Here is an 18,807-nt window from a genome sequence, read left to right as displayed (position 1 = left end):
AACCCCCGTCCCCGCTTCCCGCCGTCCCTGCGGGCGGAGCCGTGTGCCGTCCCTGCGGGCGGTGCCGTGTGCCGCGGAGGGGCGGTGCCGTGTGCCGCGGAGGGGCGGTGCCGTGTGCCGCGGAGGGGGCGGAGCCGTGTGCCGCGGAGGGGGCGGTGCCGTGTGCCGCGGAGGGGCGGTGCCGTGTGCCGCGGAGGGGGCGGAGCCGTGTGCCGCGGAGGGGCGGTGCCGTGTGCCGCGGAGGGGCGGTGCCGTGTGCCGCGGAGGGGCAGAGCCGTGTGCCGCGGAGGGGGCGGTGCCGTGTGCCGCCGAGGGGGCGGAGCCGTGTGCCGTCCCTGCGGGCGGAGCCGTGTGCCGCGGAGGGGCGGTGCCGTGTGCCGCGGAGGGGCAGAGCCGTGTGCCGCGGAGGGGGCGGTGCCGTGTGCCGCGGAGGGGGTGCCACAGTCCCCCCCGCTGCTCTGCGCTCGCTCCTCGGCAGGGCCCTCTCGCACCTCCTTGCCGCTTCCCGCCCCCAGCGCATGCGCGCTCCTCGCCCTCGCAGCCGGCCCCTCCGGCGGGCTGTGCGCCTGCGCGGCGGCCCGCACGTCAGCGGCGCGCGCCGGACGTGCGGCGCCCCGCGGTGAGAGTCGGCCGCCATGACCTCCGCGCTGGAGAACTACATCAACCGTATCCGCCGCGGCACTGCCGCGCGGCGCGGCGGGCTCCGGCCTCCGGAGCTCCGAGCGGGGCCCCGACGGTGCGCCGGGTCCCGGCAGCGCGGCTCTGGGGCTTGGGCCCGTCCCTCTTGGCGGTGTGGGTCTCTCCTCACAGGAGGTTGGCCTGGCCCTGGCAGGCCGGAGGGTGCGCGAATAGGGTCCCCTGCAGCACCCAGTGCTGCCGGGCTGAGCTTTGCCCGTGGTGAGCGGGATTCCGGTGGGCCTGCACCCTTAAAGGGCTCTTAACGTGCCTTTAGATAACAGCTTCGCATCACTTGCTCAAAACCCACGAGTAGGGGTTCTTGCAACGCTTTTGGCTCTCGTTTTTTGTGCTCCTTGTAACCCATAGACCTTGTCAGTTTTATTCGCAAACAGTAAGCTAGTAACCCAGAGTTAGTCAAGATGATGAATATATGATCATCGAATTGGGATAATCAGATCTTCAGGAAAAAGGGATGCGGAATACTATCCTTGAGATCACCGCTGCAGAGCTTTTTAAGGACTTTTAGAGTTTTCTAAGGCCTGAAAGTGTTTATGAAACTTGTTTCCATTTTGAGGCAGTGCAGTTAGTAATGGGAAGAGAGTTGAGCTCAGATCTTTATTCTGTTTTTAAGGCTTTTCATGTTTGTGTATGACTGTCCATGGTTGGGTGAAGAGAAACTTTCAAGGAGATGTTAATGAAAAATGCTGTATTGTCACATGTTATTGTCAACCATGCTGCTTTAAAAAAAGTGCAGATAGGCTTTTTAGGTTCTAAATGACTCATAAAACCTGTATTACATGTGAATACTTCAGAAAGTGTTAATGGTTCTATTTCAGATATGACTAAATATTTCCTTAATGAAATATCAGGTACTGTTGCAGTAATTACTTCTGATGGAAGAATGATTGTGGTAAGACTTATTTTTTTAACATTTTATTTTCCCCCATAAAGATTTCCCATCATGGCAGTAAAGAAGCTCTGTTAGGATAGTCTCACATATTCACATTATTAAATTATATAGCATAGAATAATTGCTGTAAAGCTTAAAAAATTATTTTATGAACACTTACTGTTTCTTGCATGTCATGTCAGCTTTTTTCCATTGATAAATTTGTGTGTGCAGATGCTCTAGCCTTTGTGTCAAATGGCTTTTTCTGTGGGAATGCACCAAAAAAATGCATTCCTCTTTTGTTCAGTAATTTAGTTTCTATCTAAAATGTCCACTTTGTTCTGCACGCTCTTTAACTTTCATGCTAAAACCATTTCTTCCCTATGGCTGTAGAAAAACATTAGCTGGAGAAGTGTTGTGGGCTTCTGTTTGTACCTGAAAACCTGAGGACAGGCCAATTTAATATATTAGACTGTATAATATTTTTGGGTTTATTGCCTCTGTGTTCTGGGTTTTTTTTTCCTTGCATCGCATCCCCCCATCTTTTATTCTTTTGTGTTTTGAGTGTAATTTAATAGCATGATTGTTGCAGGAGGATTGTATCTTTCTGTCTGCACTTAGCTTAGTGCAGCCTCTGGAAAGAGAAAACAGAAATCTGTTGGCTTCACCAAATCTGCTTGGCTGAAGTCAGTCTGGTCAACTTTGTGTGTGTGCTACAAGATACTTCTATCCATAAAGATTGGAATGGAGTTGGTATATATGACTCGTTGTTCGATGATATAAATGCATATTATGACTGTTTTATTAGGGCTGTTTTATGTGAGTTTGAATTTCTTAATCAATTAGGGATGGTAAATGGATGTTAACAATTTTCCAAACATGCACTTAAGTGCCACAAAATCCTGTATTTTTTAATTTATTTTTTTTAATACTTTAGTAAACACAAAGTAATCGCATTCAAAGAGATACCACTTAAAATTGCTTGTTAGGGATGGTTTCAATATTGTTGACCACAAGAATCCAACTTTTCTGTTCTTTGTTTATTTAATAATTTTTTTAATTTCTGGAAATGTCCATGCAAAAAACCATTGTAGAAATAGTAAAATTGGTTGTCTAGAGGAACATCATTGATAAAATGAAAATTTTACTTTTTTAATGCTTAAGCTTTTTGTGTCTTTTAGCATGAACACACAGTAATACATGGGTGCTTTTCTTAAGTTGGTTATTGCATTTAAAATTTCATTCTTTAGCTTTTGTGTTTAAGTAAAATAATAAAACCTGAATAGAACATCTGTTCTCTAGTACCTTTATTTTGCCATTCTGTTTAAGACATCCTTGACAGCAAAGAGGAAGAATTTTAAGGGCAACGGCAGTGTGCTTTTTTGTGGTTTTTTTCAGGGAACACTCAAAGGTTTTGATCAGACCATAAATTTGATTTTGGATGAAAGCCATGAACGAGTGTTCAGTTCTTCACAAGGAGTTGAGCAAGTAGTGCTGGGCTTATACATTGTAAGAGGTGATAACGTGTAAGTATAGCATGTTCTTGTTTAAATCCTTTCATACAGACTTTGTGTGTGGATGCACATGTGTTTGTGTATATTTATATATCCACAATCTGTATAAATCTTGATAGCCCCACACAACTTGCATCTTTGTGGGTAGCACTGAAAGTATTGTCAGAGCTGGAGGTATTAAAAAGATGTGTAGAAGTGACACTTAGGGACATGGCTTAGTGGTGGACTTGGCAGGGTTTGGTTAGTGGTTGGACTTGATGTTTCCAAACAAACAACTCTGATTCTGTATTAAATAGCAAACGTCTACACTTCTTTTACAGAAGTGATTGCATTGTTGAGATTGAAGATGATCTCACTGCTGGAGCATCTCTCCTACAAGGACAGGCTGGGAGATGATGACGGAAAAGACAGAATAATCACTAAAAATGAGATAGAACTTGTGTGCAAAAAGTCAGCAATCCGGAATACAAAGTTTACTTGCAACAATTTTTTTTTTCTTTAGAGCAGACGTTCACATAGAGCACTTTATAATCTGGAAGATCCTTGAAGGTTCTGACTTGACAGTGTAGCAAGTGTTGAAGCCAGTGTAGTGACGTGTCAAATGTATAAGTTGGTATTTGATGTAAAATTCCCTTACAAAATGAGGGTGAAAGCTCACTGAGTGCAGAGAAAAGTAACCAGTGTGCCAAACCCATGGGAGGGTTACAGGAGAAGTGGAAAGAAGGCCTGGTAAGTGGGCCAGCTGGGAAGATGACTTTTGCAGCAGCACTGTGAAACTGATGGCAAAAGTAAGATTATTTTTTTATCGCAGCTGGAAAAATAGTATGTTGCAGTGGCCAAGACATAAATCTGGATAGGAATTTTCGTCTTCTAATTCTAATTTTGTACAGGCTGCACCTGTACAAAAAAATACCGAGGCTTAAATTGATAACTAGGTGCAAGTGGATCATTCTGAATACTTCCATCACTTTCGACTTAAACTTTTAAGAAAAAGTAATTTGACACTTGTACAAAGGTGGGACTATGCCTGCCACTCTACCTGTAGCTTTTCATTCAGATAGTAAAAATGTGTGTAAAACAGCAAATAATGGTTTACTACTTCACTGTTTCATCATACAGTTGAAATGTATGATGAAAGACATCATCATACAGCCACATTACTCAAATATATTCAAAATACGCTTCTGTGAAATACAGTATTTTTTTGCAATCTTAACAAACTCAAACATTTATTACAAGTAATAGTTATGTATTCATGCAACTCTTCAACATGCTGAAATTCAGTATCTTTATGGGAAGAAGTAAAAAGAATCAATAGCTATGTAACAGTAACTTCAAAATAGGGGACTGTCATGAAATAGGGAAGCTGTTGAAAAATGAAGGAAACAGTACATGGTACAAAGTACTTTGAGCATTCCAGTGTGCATCACTAGAAGCTTTCATGGAATAAACAGCATCAATCAGAAGTTGGTATAGTTCAACAGGAAGTAAGGCTTGTTAGAAGATAAAATACAGCTTCTGTTTTAGAACTGTGTGATTTGATTTCAACAAATAATAACCTGACCTCTTTTTTTTAATTGCAGTGCTGTGATTGGTGAAATTGATGAAGAGACAGATTCTGCTCTTGACTTGGGGAATATTCGAGCAGAACCTTTAAACTCAGTTGTGCACTGAAAAGATAAAAATGCACAGGGACTTTGTAAATCTTTGGTTGTACAGACCTATTTAGCAATGTGGACAGTTTTTACAAATTGTGTTTAATTTGTTTAGTCACCAGTTTTTTATTATTAATATGTTGTAGTTTTGCATGTAAATTAAAGTTTCTACATTTTGCTAAAGATACTTTCATTGAATTTCTTTTGGGATTTCATGCTGTATGATTTCACTGGGAAATGCAATCAGTATCAGTGATGGTCCTGATACTGTGTATATATACCTTGTTCTTAAAATAAGATCTCATTCCTAAAGGTAAACCAAGGTTTTTCATTTTAACACGGGATTATTTGAAGGTAGATGTGTGGCTGTATGTAGAAAACTTTTTGTAGGTTTTTTTTGTGTATATGTGTAGTGTAGAAAGGAAGAATGTTAAAAGCTTTCACAGTCAAATTAGTGACTTATACACATAATACTTTTGTTTTGTGGTGTCAGACCTCTATGTTCCCCAAGACTCTGCTGGAGGTGCAGGAGTTTGCAGTGCCTTAATCCTTGCAGAAAAACAGGAGAAACAGATTTTTGAGCACAAACAAAAACCTAAATGCATGCATTTATTTGAAGCCCATTAAATTCCAGACCAACTCATTCTGTCTTTACCTTACAGGAGCTGGTGTGTTGCTCAAAATTTGGGTGAGATCTAGAGAAAGAATTGTGTTTGCTAATGTGTAACCATTGTCTTAGAATGTAGTTTAGAAGACACAGATGTATCTTAGGTAGGTAAGTTATTTATTTTGAAAGAAATTTTTCTTAAAATTGAATATAAGGATCCCATGTAACAATGATCACATACAGACCATCTTACACATCAGCCACAGCCAAGCTAAGTGGGACAAGCACTGTGCAGCATAGTGTGTTTGAGGCCATATCAGCATGAAGTCTGTACTCTTGAACAAAGTTGTTTTTGTTCTCCAGTGTCGCACAGGCACAGTATTTTTCTCCTGTATATACATGTGCTGTGAAAACAAACAAAACAGGAATTTTAATCTGCATATTAGGGGGTTTTATACTGATTTTAAGTGGGATTTGGTACTTTTCATTGCAAGTTCACTGTTTGGAAACCAAGTACATTGAAATGAAAATACTTGTTTTCCATAAAATGTGTCTTTCAATTCTTGTAGCTTCCACCTTGTTTTCTAAGATTGTTCTTGGTGAAGCATGTGAAGACCCGCAAACTCTTTTTTGCCTTTATCCATCTTGTGATTTAGTAATGTATTGTGCTCTGTCCACATTTCTTCTGGGAACTGCTGAGCAGACATTGAATAAGTCAAATTAGGGGTTTCCTGTGATTACCAGAAGTCAGTACTAACTGGCTATAATTGATTATGTCAAGAGAATCAGTTTCATTAAACAGTCAGCAAAAAAGCCTTTTTGCTACTGAAATGCTGATACCTGCACAAGAGAAAATAAAGTATAGGAACTGAATTGTATTGATAAAGAAAAAGCATGTTATTAAATTAGGTATTTTAGAACTCAGCAAAAAGTGCAGAGGCAAAGGGTGGAGTCAGGATGAGCAGATTTTTAATGCACTACTTATTGTTAGATATATTAGGAGAGTTGTAGTTGAAACACATGGCTAAATACTTCTAGTAGTGCTGGAAAATTATGGATATATGTTGTCTTATAGTTGAAAAATTATGTTTGAAGATTAATCATGGAATACTAAGGGATTTTTGAGACCATCTACCTCAAACACATCATTTGCCATGGTGAAGGGATCAAAGCCAGGAGACCTAGTCAGAAGGGATTTCTTAAAATCAAATGTAGGACTTGATAATTCTTTTAAAAATTTTAAGATGCAATTAAAGCTTTGTGAACTTTCAGGGACTCTGAGCTATAGTGGCTAACTAGGTACCTGTAATTATATGGTGCAGAGAAGTCACTCAGTAAAACAGTATTTATTGCATGAAGTTGAACTATAACCAGTCTGAAAGAGTATTTTCATTGAATCAAGACTGTAGCGCAGTCTAGGCTAAAAAACAGGTTACCAATGAGAGTAATTTATGTCATTGTTTTCATAAATGAAGAAAGATGGGAAAAATCAATGCAATTGAAACCACAAAGTGGACATAGACTGATGGCCTAGTATTAGTGATTCTGAAGAAAGTTAGAGAGTGTTAGTCCCCAGAGGAACAGTGGGGTGGAAGCTCAGCACATGTAAAGCCTGTGTATGTGTCTTCACACTAGGGGAACTCTGCAGTTAGTGTTGCAAGCACAATGAAAGTAGTAAAAAGGTATAACAGAACAAATAAAGTAGAGCTGAATTTTTGAGAGGAAAACTTAATTCCTCAGATGCTGAAGAGGTATGAAAGAGGACTGGGTGAAATGAGAAAAGAGCACCACAGATAACAGTTCTGTGTTGAGAAGGGGTATGTTGATCACTGTGTGCCAGCTAGCTGGGTTGAAGGTTCTCCTGTTTAACACTGCTTGCAGAGAGGTAGCAAAGCAGATTTCTCCTGGGAGATAAGTAGTATTGTCTGCAAAAAGCCTTTGCTTTATTCTTCCTGGAGAGAAAAGTTCTCTCAACAAAAAAAGAGTAACTCCCTTTCTGGAATTGAAGGTGCTCCCTAAGAGTTCTGACTGCTGGTGCCTTATGACTGTCAGCTGGTTCCATGGGGTACATGAAGAGCCCTCCTGAGATCATGAATACTATTTTTCCTGAAACTGGCTTTCTGCAATGAGCTTAGATTAAAGATTCAGTAAATTCAGTAAATAAAGATTCAGTAAAATCCAGTGAGTCCTTGCAGAGTAATAAACATACTATACAAAAATGAGAAGGGCAGAGAAAGGTGATACTAAGGCCAAAAGGAAATAATGCTGAATTGGAGTTAATTGTCATATGCCATTACATTTCCTGCATTGTCATAGTTTGGTCACTTCCTCCTTTTGTTTGGTTAATAGAGATCTTAGAGTGAAAGGACAACTCTTGACTAGTAGTGGAAAAATCCTCCAGTGAAATGAATGAGCTGGTTTATAAAGAGATTAAGTAAATTAATTTGGTGTGCATGAAGAAACACAGAAACTACCTTCTGTGGTCCAAGGGCAATTTCTTTAACTGCAATCCACGTTAAATTTACGTCCCTGTCCCTTTCACATACTTGCAATCAAAGTGCTTCAAATATTGCGTGGCCTACAAGCGGGTTACTGGCTGTACTGGATTGAAAGAACATGGATACTGTTTTGAGGATGTAATCCAACAGTGGACAATTTCTGTACAACTTGACCTTTGCTATCAACTACAGCCTGTTGTCCTTAGCCCTGGAGGTAGTGTTTATTCTTCAATCCATTTTATAACTAAACAGCTGAAATACACATTGGGCACTCAGTGCTAGAACAGAAGATGAAGTGCAGGACTGTGGTATTTATCTCATGGCCATTGCCATACTACTTTCATAGCAGATGTAGTAGGTCTGTGTGTCTGAGTAGGTGCTTTGTACCTGTGGCAATATAATTCCACCAATAAGCCTCTGCTGCATGCTGCTGCACTCTGCTAAGAATTTAATTCTGCAGATTAATACAGAAATTATCCTTTAATACCAGTGTTGTGTTCTCCATGCATTGGTATGAAAGGATTTAATTTATTCTATTAATAACATGACAAATACTAGGTCATGTGCTGTTGCTCCTTTAGGAATTAAATTACAATGACCACAAAGGCACTTCTCAAGAAGGAGAAGCCTCAGTTGAAGAGACTTCAAAACTGTGAATGTGAGTTATGCCAGTTAGAATACCAAGGTGTGTTTGATAGTTACATTTGGTCTATGATACATTTGTGGCACGTGTGTATGCTACTCTACTAATTTTTACTAATGGATTCTTATTTCTGCTTTCCAGTTGAGAGAACTGCAGCTTATTGATAAGAATAATGAAAATAATTTGGTGGATTAAGTGGAACTTGCAGTAACCAGAAAAACTATGTCATATCAATTAGTTTTAGCTTCTCTGTTGCTTAAATATAATAAGGCATTATAACTTCAAATATCAGGTAGGTAGTCATGGACAAATAAGTATGAAACCCAGATATGCCAGAAGTTGAAGATCCTTGAGGTGAGGGAGGGAAAACTTGTACCAGACCTAGGTTAAAAATACATGACAGAAGATAGTAAAGAGCCAGGTATTTGTTCTGAAAATCCTGTTCCCGATAGCCTCTCTCAGCATGCTATGTTTTGCTTTAGGGTCCATTTCAGGGGCCTTTTTTCTGTAATTTTTACAGTAATGGCAGAAATGATGATATTTATTACATCAGTAGCATTTTCCCTGAAGGAAATAAAAGCTCCACTGACGCAGGTGAAAATCAAAGCTGAAAACACAATAGCATTCAAACTTTTGCCAAAACCTGCTTACTAGCCCTAAAAGCAGGACTTATCTACTTGTTAATATTCCTTCCTGGAGCATGGCAGCATGTTCCAAGGGGCTCTGGAACTTGCTTGGAACAATGTGCTGCTGCCGTTCAGCCTTACATCAGTAACGGATGCAAAAAAAATTCACTCAGTGCTCAACCTCTTTCCGGCTACTTGCACTTTTAGATGAAAGGCTTTCATTACTTTAGGGAGGACAAGCACATGTGCATGTACTGCTTTTGTCTGCTAAAACCTCTTTAATGGCTTTCCTGCCATCTTGTTTTATACTCTAGGTTTATTTTATCTTTAGTGTTGAATCCAGCAGAGATGATCACAGTGCTCTGTGTAGAAATGGAAGTCGAAATTATTCAGTGGAGAAATTGAAGAAGTTGGACCTGAAGTACTCTAATGCATAAAAAATAACTAGGATGGAAACCTGTTGAATGTGAACAAAGTTGGGCTTTACAGCAGTGGTCATTGTAGTGAAATTCTCTGACACACAGGTACAGTTATTGTATCTGTATAAATCATTCATCTTATAATACTGAGGGAATTGTGAGAAAACATTTTCTACTCAGAAATATTTTAAGGGACTGGAATTTTATATGGAAGCTTCCTATCCTAAAATGTTACTTTTAAATTATGGTTATTGCTTTGTATTTTTGTGCTTAAATTTTTGGTAATTATCACTTGTGTAATTTTTAGACTTCAGCTCAGTTTATGATGCAGATGGAAACCTGTATGCACATAAACATATGCACATGTTTCTGCAAATTGGCCAGAGCTGCTGGTGGTGTATGGCTGGGATCTGCAGCATTCACACTGATGAACATGTGTGTGATGTAGAGACCTTGGATACAGGGGACAGGTTGTCAAGCTTGCATTCAAAGCAGTGTGCACGCAAAAGACCAAGAAAAAACATGCAGCAATAAACCCCCTAGCTATCTATAATTGTTTCAAATTTGGTTCGTAGCATTTCCAATTAATAAAACCATTTCTTGCCAACTACCACGTAAATACCACCTCATCTGTACCATTTCATGCATACAGACCAAAGGTACAGTTCTGTGTTGCACTGAGTTACAAGACTGAACAGAAGCCAAAGCAGGAAGTGATTATGGCGAAGGAGCTGATGCTGATTGAAAATGTGTGATGCTGTGGAGGAAATGTGAGACAATAGAACCTCAGTCAGTTTGGAAACAGATTTAAAAACCAGCACATTAGGATGTAAACAGTCAATAGGACTGGGGCCAGTCTTTCTCCTAACAATCACATCATTAGCAGTAGGAGCGTGCAGAATGATTTCCATGATTAAAGTGCAAGCGCAAATCCATGAACACGTGTGCTTATCAATGCTGAACGGAAACAGCCTTCTTGCTTTTTGCTGTGTTTCTTCTACAGGTTGTCCTAACTCATCCTGGATACAAGAGTCAGGCATAAGTGCAGTCTAAATCTAGGAAGTGCAAATAGTCAAGGACTTTGAAAAGAAAGGCTTAACATTATTTTATGTAACTGTAATAAGGTAGGATCACTCTGGAACTGCACTTCTGATTTTCAATACAGCTTCAGTGAAAAGTCATCAGCTCACATTCAATTAAAATTGTCAGGATCCAAGTGGAAACAGTCTCTGATAAGAAATGGAACAGAGCGATTGTTGTAATTTGATGATCATTATGTGGCTCAAGAGGACAGCTTCCTGATTTGTCTAGAGACTAGTTTAACTTCTTGTATAATTTATAACACCCATTAAGTAATTTTGAGTTTTATGCTGCAACTTCTGATTTCACCATTTTATGGAAGTCCAGATAAGGCAGAAATGAGTAAGAAAGGCAAACATTAATATGTTTGTATGTATCCATTTAATTTATGGATAAGACATGTACAATGTTTTATAACTAAACTGTATGTGTCAATAGTTTTGAGTTTGGTTCTAATTATGCTTTTTCTGTGTTTCAACAGTAAAGTGCAGATGGCAGCAAAATGGCCCTTAGCTAAAAGGGAATTACCAGGCTACCGTACTGTTAATGCCGCTCTTCAACACACTGGTATGCCTGAGCAATGCCCTCCATCGTCTTGGGTCTTTAAGCAGCAGAGCATTAGTTATGGAAGTGCTGAAAGTACTCAGGTTCCCATGCTCTCTGCCATGGGCCACCTGAGCCTTAGTAATTTAATGAAGCAAGAAACTTCTAAGATGACAAAACTTCTACCACAGGACACATTTGCGTGGCCTCTGGCTCTTAAGATCTGACCAATTATTAAAATTATTAGAAACAAGCCTCTGCCTGACTAAAGGTGCAAGCGAGACCATATGCCAAAGGCATTAGTACAGATTTTTATTTAACAGTAAACGTGAGGTAGAGAGAAATGGGAAAAAGACAAGTGGAGGAGGAGAGGGAGAGAAGGGTGAAAGAGAGACTGAGAAACAGAATAAACATCAGAAGTATCACCACAGGTTCCAATGACAGCCTATTGGTTCTCTTGTCTTCTTGGTGGTTGCAGACTGTATCCATCAAGTGGGGAGGAAAGAGCCCACAGAACACCAGGTCTACGGGGTTTATATTAGCTAAGGCTAGGTGGAAAGGCCCCTGTAATTCCCCTGGATGATGTAGTACTGGATCATGGGACATTCCATGAGTCATTGACATCTTCTAAGGTGTTGCCACTGTCTCTTACCCATTATAGCTCAATTAATTGTGGCCCATTAGCTTGGATAAATACCTTCATCCTATGGTACTTCAGAGGGGAGTCCTCACAGCTGAGCCATTATGTAAGGGAAGATATTGGCATGGTAAGAAGGCCTATCCCACTTTGCAGGATTTGCCTCTTATCAGCCTCTTCCCTTATCTGGAAACTCCATTTGTAGCCTCAGGTGTGCACACCCACCTGCAGTGGGGAGGCCACTCTGTGCATCACTGGCCCAGCACCCAGCTGATTGTTTGAGCCAGTCCAGTCTCTTGCAGCACCTGGGCAGTTACCGCAAATGGTCCAGTGTTTGAGTCATTCATCTGTAGCAGGCCAGTCTCTTACAGGGGGACAGGCAAGGTGCATCTGTGAGCACAGGAGAGCTCTGGAGAGTTCTATGAGCAGGGAAGGGGTGGAAAGCGGTGTCAAGAAGAGGAACAATAAAACAAAGCCATGTTCTAGACTGCAAAGTTTATTAAATATCATGTTCAATTAAATATAGTGTAATAGCTTCACAAAAATGTATTCATATAAAAAGGAAGAGTGTTACAGCAGCATTTAATGCTTTTCTCACTGTTTACTCAAGTCTGTAAAATAGTGGATAAAACCCTAAAATCCTTTAAGTCTTGATTCATCTCAGTACAATCACTCTTACTTTTCCAGAACTGGGACTTCATTCTTTACTCTGTTGGTGACTTTTGCAGATGGGAAATGACAACACACATCTTAATTAAAAACCAGTAACTCCCTGAAATAAGTAAAACTGCTTATATGGTTGCTATCAATTTTCCACCACATCTGGGCTACAGACACCATATCATCAGCTGCTAGCAGCAACAAAATGATTGGGTATCCTATCACACAAGTTCTGGAGAGTACTGAGGAAAGTTGTTAATATTAACGTTCCTTTTTTACCCCTCCCACTGAAAGCGTTTTCAGGTGTACCCTAAGTGTTTAAGCAAGAGCTGCAAAAGTCTGAAGCTGCAGCAATTTTTTAATACAGAAATCAACACCAATACCATGAGAGGTACTGAGTTTGAATATCCCTCATGATATTCAAGTGTATTGTGACTGTGGCTGATCATGAGGCCAGGCTGCCCATGGAGGCTTTGCAGTCTCCATTTCTGAAGTAATTAAAAAACCAACACAGATCTGGGAAACTAGCTACAGGTGGTCCTGGAGCAGGAGGGCTAGAACAAATAGCCTCCAGAGGTCCCTTCCAATCTCACTCATTCTGTGATACAAAATAAAAATACCAAAAAGAATGTAAAACAAGTCTTGGCACTACTACACACTCACAGTCATTTTAAACTTACATTGCATAAAGTGACAACAATGTAAAGTGCCCTTTTCTCCAGCTTGAACACCACTATAAGTTAATTAGCAGAACTTAGTCACTGCATCAGGATTGAAGCACTGGGCTCAAAGCACATCAAAGGATGTCCTAAGCATTGAAATAACACTGGAGAACTTACAAACACATTGAGTGAATGGATTAAACAGAACAAAGGGAATCCTTTGTTAAAACACAGAACATGAATAATGCAACATAATGAAGCTACTGTAAGAGGAAACATTTCTGACAGTTTTGTCAAGCTCAAGAATCCAGATCAGTCAATCTGCTGGTCAGAAAAAACAGATGCGGTTCGTACTGTGAGTGCAAAAGAAGCCAGCTGTGCAGAAAAAACCCAACAGATGAGTGCACTGTGCTTGACATACATTTAATAGAGTTTATATTCAGACTGCAAGGAACAAGTTTTCACATCTGAACGGGAGAGAAGGGAAACCACAGATGTGCTTTCTATAAAAGCAAAAAATGTTCAGAGCCTTTCCACAGCATTTCATTCAAATCATGTAATTTTTGGTTAAAACATCACGGTACTCCTCTACTGCTCTGCAAAGGGGATCCTGGTCCACATGAAGGTTTTTGGAAGATCCAGCACATCCAGTTTCAAGTTCAGCAGTGGCTGAGGGGAAATGACACAAGATTCCTTATGTTACTTCTACAGCAGACAGGGAGAAATAAGGCACTGTAAGAGTCAAGGGTCTGCATAACTTGAGAGTCTGCAATCCTGAATAAGACTTTAAAATTTCCAAGGACACCTAGTAAGAGAAGAGCTAGGCAAAAAGGAAGAAACACATTTTGTGCACATTTACGTATCAGTCAACAGCATTTCTAAAGCTAGTGACAGACATTCCAGAGGCTACACACTGAACATCCTGCGGGACTCCACACAACTCCAGTGGCCCTTAGCAGTACTTCTAAATGTAGCCCCTGCAGAGCTCTTCAACCTGAAGTCTTGCTTTCCTTGAACGTTCAAAGCTGTGCTTTATTGGAACACTGCAACTACATAGCTGCAGTCCCTGCAAAACAGTGGCTCTGGAGGACCAGCTATCATGAAGCAAGTGGATTTCCTCTTTGGACACCTGGCCTCAAGTTACACAGCCTGTTTTAGGCTCCATGTTGCAAGCATTGAACCCATGTTTGCCTAAACACTACTGAATGATATCTTCCTAAAGAAATGTTGTCTTTTATCCCTGATCATGTTCTTACTTGTTCAAAACAAGACTGACTTCAACACCTAAGCTACAAAGACAAACCATGAATCATAGCAAGAAAAATCAAGATCTAACAGCAGAGAATATGTATGGTGTGGTTTAGTAGTGAATGCAACCCATGATCAGGGAAGAAAGGTATGGCTGAAGTCTATAAAGATCTATAAAAAATCTGGGGCCTTCTTTGATGTTTTTGCTGGAGATTAACTCTACTGAACAGCAACTTCATCTTAAGCCAAGTGTTTGAGTGGAGCTGTGGATGAATTTTCTTTTTGCTTGTTTTCTCCTAAGCAAGTGTGTAACATTCTATGTAAAATTTTGGGAAGCAGGAATTTTTCACATTCAAGTCTAAACTGGAGAGCTTGCAGAAAAAAATCTCTGTTCTTAGCAGAATAAGTTGAAAATAATGGCTTGAAAGCTGTCAAGACTTAGAAACAATCACCTTTTTCCTTAATAACCCTCCAAATGTAATGACACATTACCTTCTTTCAGTTCCTTAGTGATTTTTTCATCCAGTTCCTGTCGTACCTAGAATTATACATCAAATATACAGTTAAGACATAATATGACCCAAATGTAACCGCTAAAACTCCTAAAACATTCTTATAACCCACGGACAACGTGATAAAACCTAAAAATATTGTCCCAAATAGAGATGATGGCCTGTGATGGCCAAGAAGGTGTTGAAGGCCCTGGACCACATGAGCTTTGTGGAAAGGCTGAGAGAGCTGTGACTGTTTCTTTCCTGGAGTAGACAAAGCTCAGGTGACCTTGTCTGTGTGTATTAACTACCAGTGGGGTGGAGTAACAGAGATGGAGCCAAACTCTTCTCAGTGGTGCCAAAAGAACACCCCCCCCAAACCTTAAGGTTTTTTTTAAGCGTGGAAATAAAGCCAACACTTAGATTTCTCTGAAAAGGAAGGAAAAGGCCTTTGAATGAAAATACACCTCTGAGGACTGACAATGTCTCCACTGTCCTCCTGGCTCCTATGGAGAAGGCATGATGTACCAAGGCTTCAACAACAGGCCCTAAAGAGGCCTGAACAATAGGCCAGGAGCCAAAGCTGACCTTAGATGAACCTTCCAACCAAATCTTATCTGTATATATCTGCTCATTAACAAAGTATTGTTATATGTGTGCATTTATTGGCAGAACATGTATTTACCTTTCCACATCTAGAAACTAGATGAGGCCACATCTGGCCTAACCAAGGGGGTATAGGATCAAAGACAGCTCCCTTGGTTCCTCCTTGAGCCCTGGCCAGGCTTTGGGAAAAAGCCAACAGAATGAAATTACACATTATGTCAGATTGTTTGTTTAACACTATAAAAGCTGTGCTATTTTCACAGCAAAGTTGGGGGAGCCTGGTGGCCTGCAAGGTGGATGCACCACAGGAGTTCCTAGTTACCTTGGTTCTCCATTCCTTCACTGTGACACCTTCCCCTGACAGCTGAGGTATCTCAGACTTGGATTATGGCACAGTACTGGAGTAATTGGTGATGTATCTTTCTTTATCACTATAGGCATTCTTTCATAGTAATCATTAGGTGCATTGCTTAGCTTCTCCTTTATATTCTTTGCTAATGATTATATGCTTTGCTTAGCTTAGCATATCGTTCCAGAATTCTCTGCAGTTTTACATTATAGTAAATTCCACTACTCCTTAAGCTGGTGTCTGTGTCCTGAGCAGGTACCTCTCACTGCTTAGCTCTTCAGGCAGTAACATACTGGGTCACTTGAAGTGACCATCTCAGTAATTCTGTTTCAGGAGGTGATGTTGACTTACTGCTTACCCATGGAGCTTCTTGAGCACAGAGTATGTTGGATCCTCTAAGACACCATGAGATGATACTCAGGGTCTAGGAACTCAACTGCAGAGCAATACTGCTACTGCACACACAACTGCCATCTTACAGAAGCTGAACTACTACAGAAGCCATAACTTCACAAAGATATTAAGCACAGAACTACTCGGCAGCAAGTCAGTCTTTCACTCAAGTAAAACCAGCAACTTCAAAGTGTCTCCAAGATTAGGCCAATGTGAAGGCATCAGTAAGTTTGAATCAAAACCTAGCAGCATAAATAGACAAAACATTTGCAACAGCACCCAAGGTTAAACAGTATGGGCTACAAACCTTGTCACATATCTGGCTGCAGAGAAGAGAGAGAAGATTTTTTAATTAAGGATCTGAAGAAAGAAAAACAGCCTTAAGTTCAAAGGTCTTCAGTGAGACACAAGAACATGGCCTACATGTACACGAGGCAAGGAAAAAAGCTCACAACAGAAAGACCACTAAAATACAAGAAGGCATTTGGAAAATGAAACCAGAAAAGGAACAGAAGTTGAGAGAACGTAGGGAGCTGACATTCCCTTTCTCACATTATGTAGGGAAACAGGTTTCATAGATCCACCAATTCACACTGGTTGCAGCTAGCAGAGTTCACTATTCTTTTCCATGTCAAGACACCCACATTCATTTGCAGCAGCTTTTGGCACAGCTGTTAGGATGGAAGCTTGACAGTTTGTAAATAACAAGTGGCCTTGAGTCCCAAAATCTTCTTGCAATACTTGCAGCAGACAGACATTCCCTGCTTTGGGCTATACACTACATTTCCAAATTCTGGTACATAGACCACTAACAGTACTTCCTACTCAAGACTCAGAGAGGGAAGACCAGGTTTTAAGACTTCCCTGAACACACTGAACACTGAGGTACTTGAGTCTACAGGTGGTGCCATGACAGTCTCAGTTGCTCCCTAATTGGTGATTTCAGGAAGACATAGAATGTGCAACTCAATTTAGCATGAAGGCACATAAATTCACAGCAGGAAATCTGAGTCCCAGACACCACCCTTCTGCTTTCACTGAGAGAAATCTGGCATGCTGAGATTTCCATCTTTCTCTTAAAAGAACCTGGTTGAAATAGTAAGAAATAGGTAAGTTTTCTGTGGGTATAGCAGTTATTTGACTCGTCCTTATTCAAGGAAGAAAACTTCAGAGTTTGATACAATATTAGAACTCAAAGGGAATCCTAAGAAGACAATCGGTGTATAGTGAGAGTGAATTATTCTCAGCTCCTGTGGTGACAACAACCATAGGTTGTGATCAAGAGCAGAGAGAACTTCAGGGGACAAAGTCCTACCAACAAAACTGCACTAGGAAGGAAAAATGTTAGTATTGAAGAAAGCCCCCAAATGAAGAAGAAAATACTGGACATCAGTAATTGAAGACTGGGAAAATGTCATACATAATTGTTCAACAACTTCCTTGAGAGTATGCTCAAAGCTGTGAGACACACATGCTCTGGAAAGAAATTCTGTGGGTGTTCTTGAAGTCAGGACACCGAGAGGGAACAGTATCACCATTCTCAGAGCTAATGCAGACTTGTCTTGGAATTAGCTCAAATGTTTTTCACAAGTGGATTTGGAAGCATTTTTCAAAAAACATTGAAGAGGCCAACACAGCAGTTTGAACTACACATCTGTATTTATTAGCAGCTGTATAAAACAATGAGCCATAAAATAGCCTGGAGAAAAATTTAATTTTTGTAATTAAATTTCCCTACTTAGGGGAGGGCAGAAAACCGGGAAGGTGTCTATCTTGATACTGACAAAACTTTGAGATTCTCAGACAGTTTCAGTGTCTTCTGGAAAATGAAAATGGAAAGCACTACCTGAAAACTGCTGCTGTAATTGAGTTTTAAGAAGCACCAAGTACTCCCACTTTCCTTCCCGTCACTGTCTGTTTTCCTTGTTCTTCTCCAAAAAGCCACAATTGTTAAGCTTTTCCTTTTAACATAGGGCAGCTTTTTTTTGCCTAGAAGAGGAATGGTTTCCTCTTTTGCCTTTTTTTCAATGTCTTGCCCCCATCTCTCTCTTCCCTCTCTTGTTCTATGCTCCCTATCCCTCCTGGTCTCCTCTTTATTTCCCTTTCACAGTGGGTCCCTGAATCTTCCTTCCTTTCTAATGCTTGTATGCAGAATAGCCCCTGCAGACAATAGAGTACTAATGTCCTCATGAGTTCTTCCAGTAATTCTGTCCACCTCTCTGCCCTCAAAAGTGTGTTCACAGCTACACAGAGAAGTTCATCTCTGTAACTGCCATAGCTACGCATTTCCTATGCTGCTTTGGCTCCATCTGCTCTCTTTGGCTTATTTTTGTAAAACAGGTACTCTATGTAGACACATGGTTTAAATGGGTTCTTTCCAATGAGGGGGGACCATCAAACTGAGATGGACTTAAAAGTGAAGAAATACTTGTCACATTCCCTTGACAAAAGAATACAATGACTCAACAGAGAAGCTTGGCCATGCCTCGATCCCATTTTAAGTAGGTCTCTCACTGATTACAACTATTGGTGTGGGGTTTTCATGGTATAACGTTCAGCCTTCTGTGAAGGATGTGCTATCACAGTGACTGCTAATTACAAGGCATACT

General features: G+C 40.6%; 2 protein-coding genes across 2 annotated transcripts in view; one reads left to right on the top strand and one right to left on the bottom strand.

Moving 5' to 3' along the window:
- Positions 1 to 545: 545 nt before the first annotated feature.
- On the top strand, positions 546 to 4,919 carry LSM8 (LSM8 homolog, U6 small nuclear RNA associated). The gene is made up of 4 exons (XM_068189894.1): positions 546 to 666; positions 1,548 to 1,588; positions 2,966 to 3,093; positions 4,665 to 4,919. The coding sequence occupies exons 1-4, from the start codon at positions 636 to 638 to the stop codon at positions 4,753 to 4,755; spliced, it is 291 nt and encodes a 96-aa protein (XP_068045995.1). The 5' UTR covers positions 546 to 635; the 3' UTR covers positions 4,756 to 4,919.
- A 7,696-nt stretch (positions 4,920 to 12,615) lies between these two features.
- The window catches only part of ANKRD26 (ankyrin repeat domain containing 26), a 47,878-nt gene continuing 41,686 nt past the window's right edge, over positions 12,616 to 18,807 (bottom strand). The window contains exons 38-39 of the mRNA XM_068189895.1: positions 14,852 to 14,897; positions 12,616 to 13,780 (exon numbers count right to left, since the gene is read on the bottom strand). Of these exons, the coding sequence (XP_068045996.1) occupies positions 13,659 to 13,780; positions 14,852 to 14,897 (168 nt within the window). The 3' untranslated portion in view covers positions 12,616 to 13,658. The remainder of the gene's footprint in view (positions 13,781 to 14,851; positions 14,898 to 18,807) is intronic.

This window comes from Anomalospiza imberbis, chromosome 5 (genome assembly GCF_031753505.1).
Source record: "Anomalospiza imberbis isolate Cuckoo-Finch-1a 21T00152 chromosome 5, ASM3175350v1, whole genome shotgun sequence".
NCBI classification, from domain to species: Eukaryota; Metazoa; Chordata; class Aves; order Passeriformes; family Viduidae; genus Anomalospiza; species Anomalospiza imberbis.
The sequence above is the reverse complement of the archived record's forward strand: the minus strand, read 5'-3'. Positions and strand labels throughout refer to the sequence as shown.

Excerpts from the sequence above, each read along its gene's own strand:
- LSM8 (XM_068189894.1), top strand. The coding sequence starts at position 636 with ATGACCTCCGCGCTGGAGAACTACATCAACC. Across the intron at positions 667-1,547 it reads GCTGGAGAACTACATCAACC|GTACTGTTGCAGTAATTACT; the intron begins GTATCCGCCGCG and ends ATGAAATATCAG. Across the intron at positions 1,589-2,965 it reads CTGATGGAAGAATGATTGTG|GGAACACTCAAAGGTTTTGA; the intron begins GTAAGACTTATT and ends GGTTTTTTTCAG.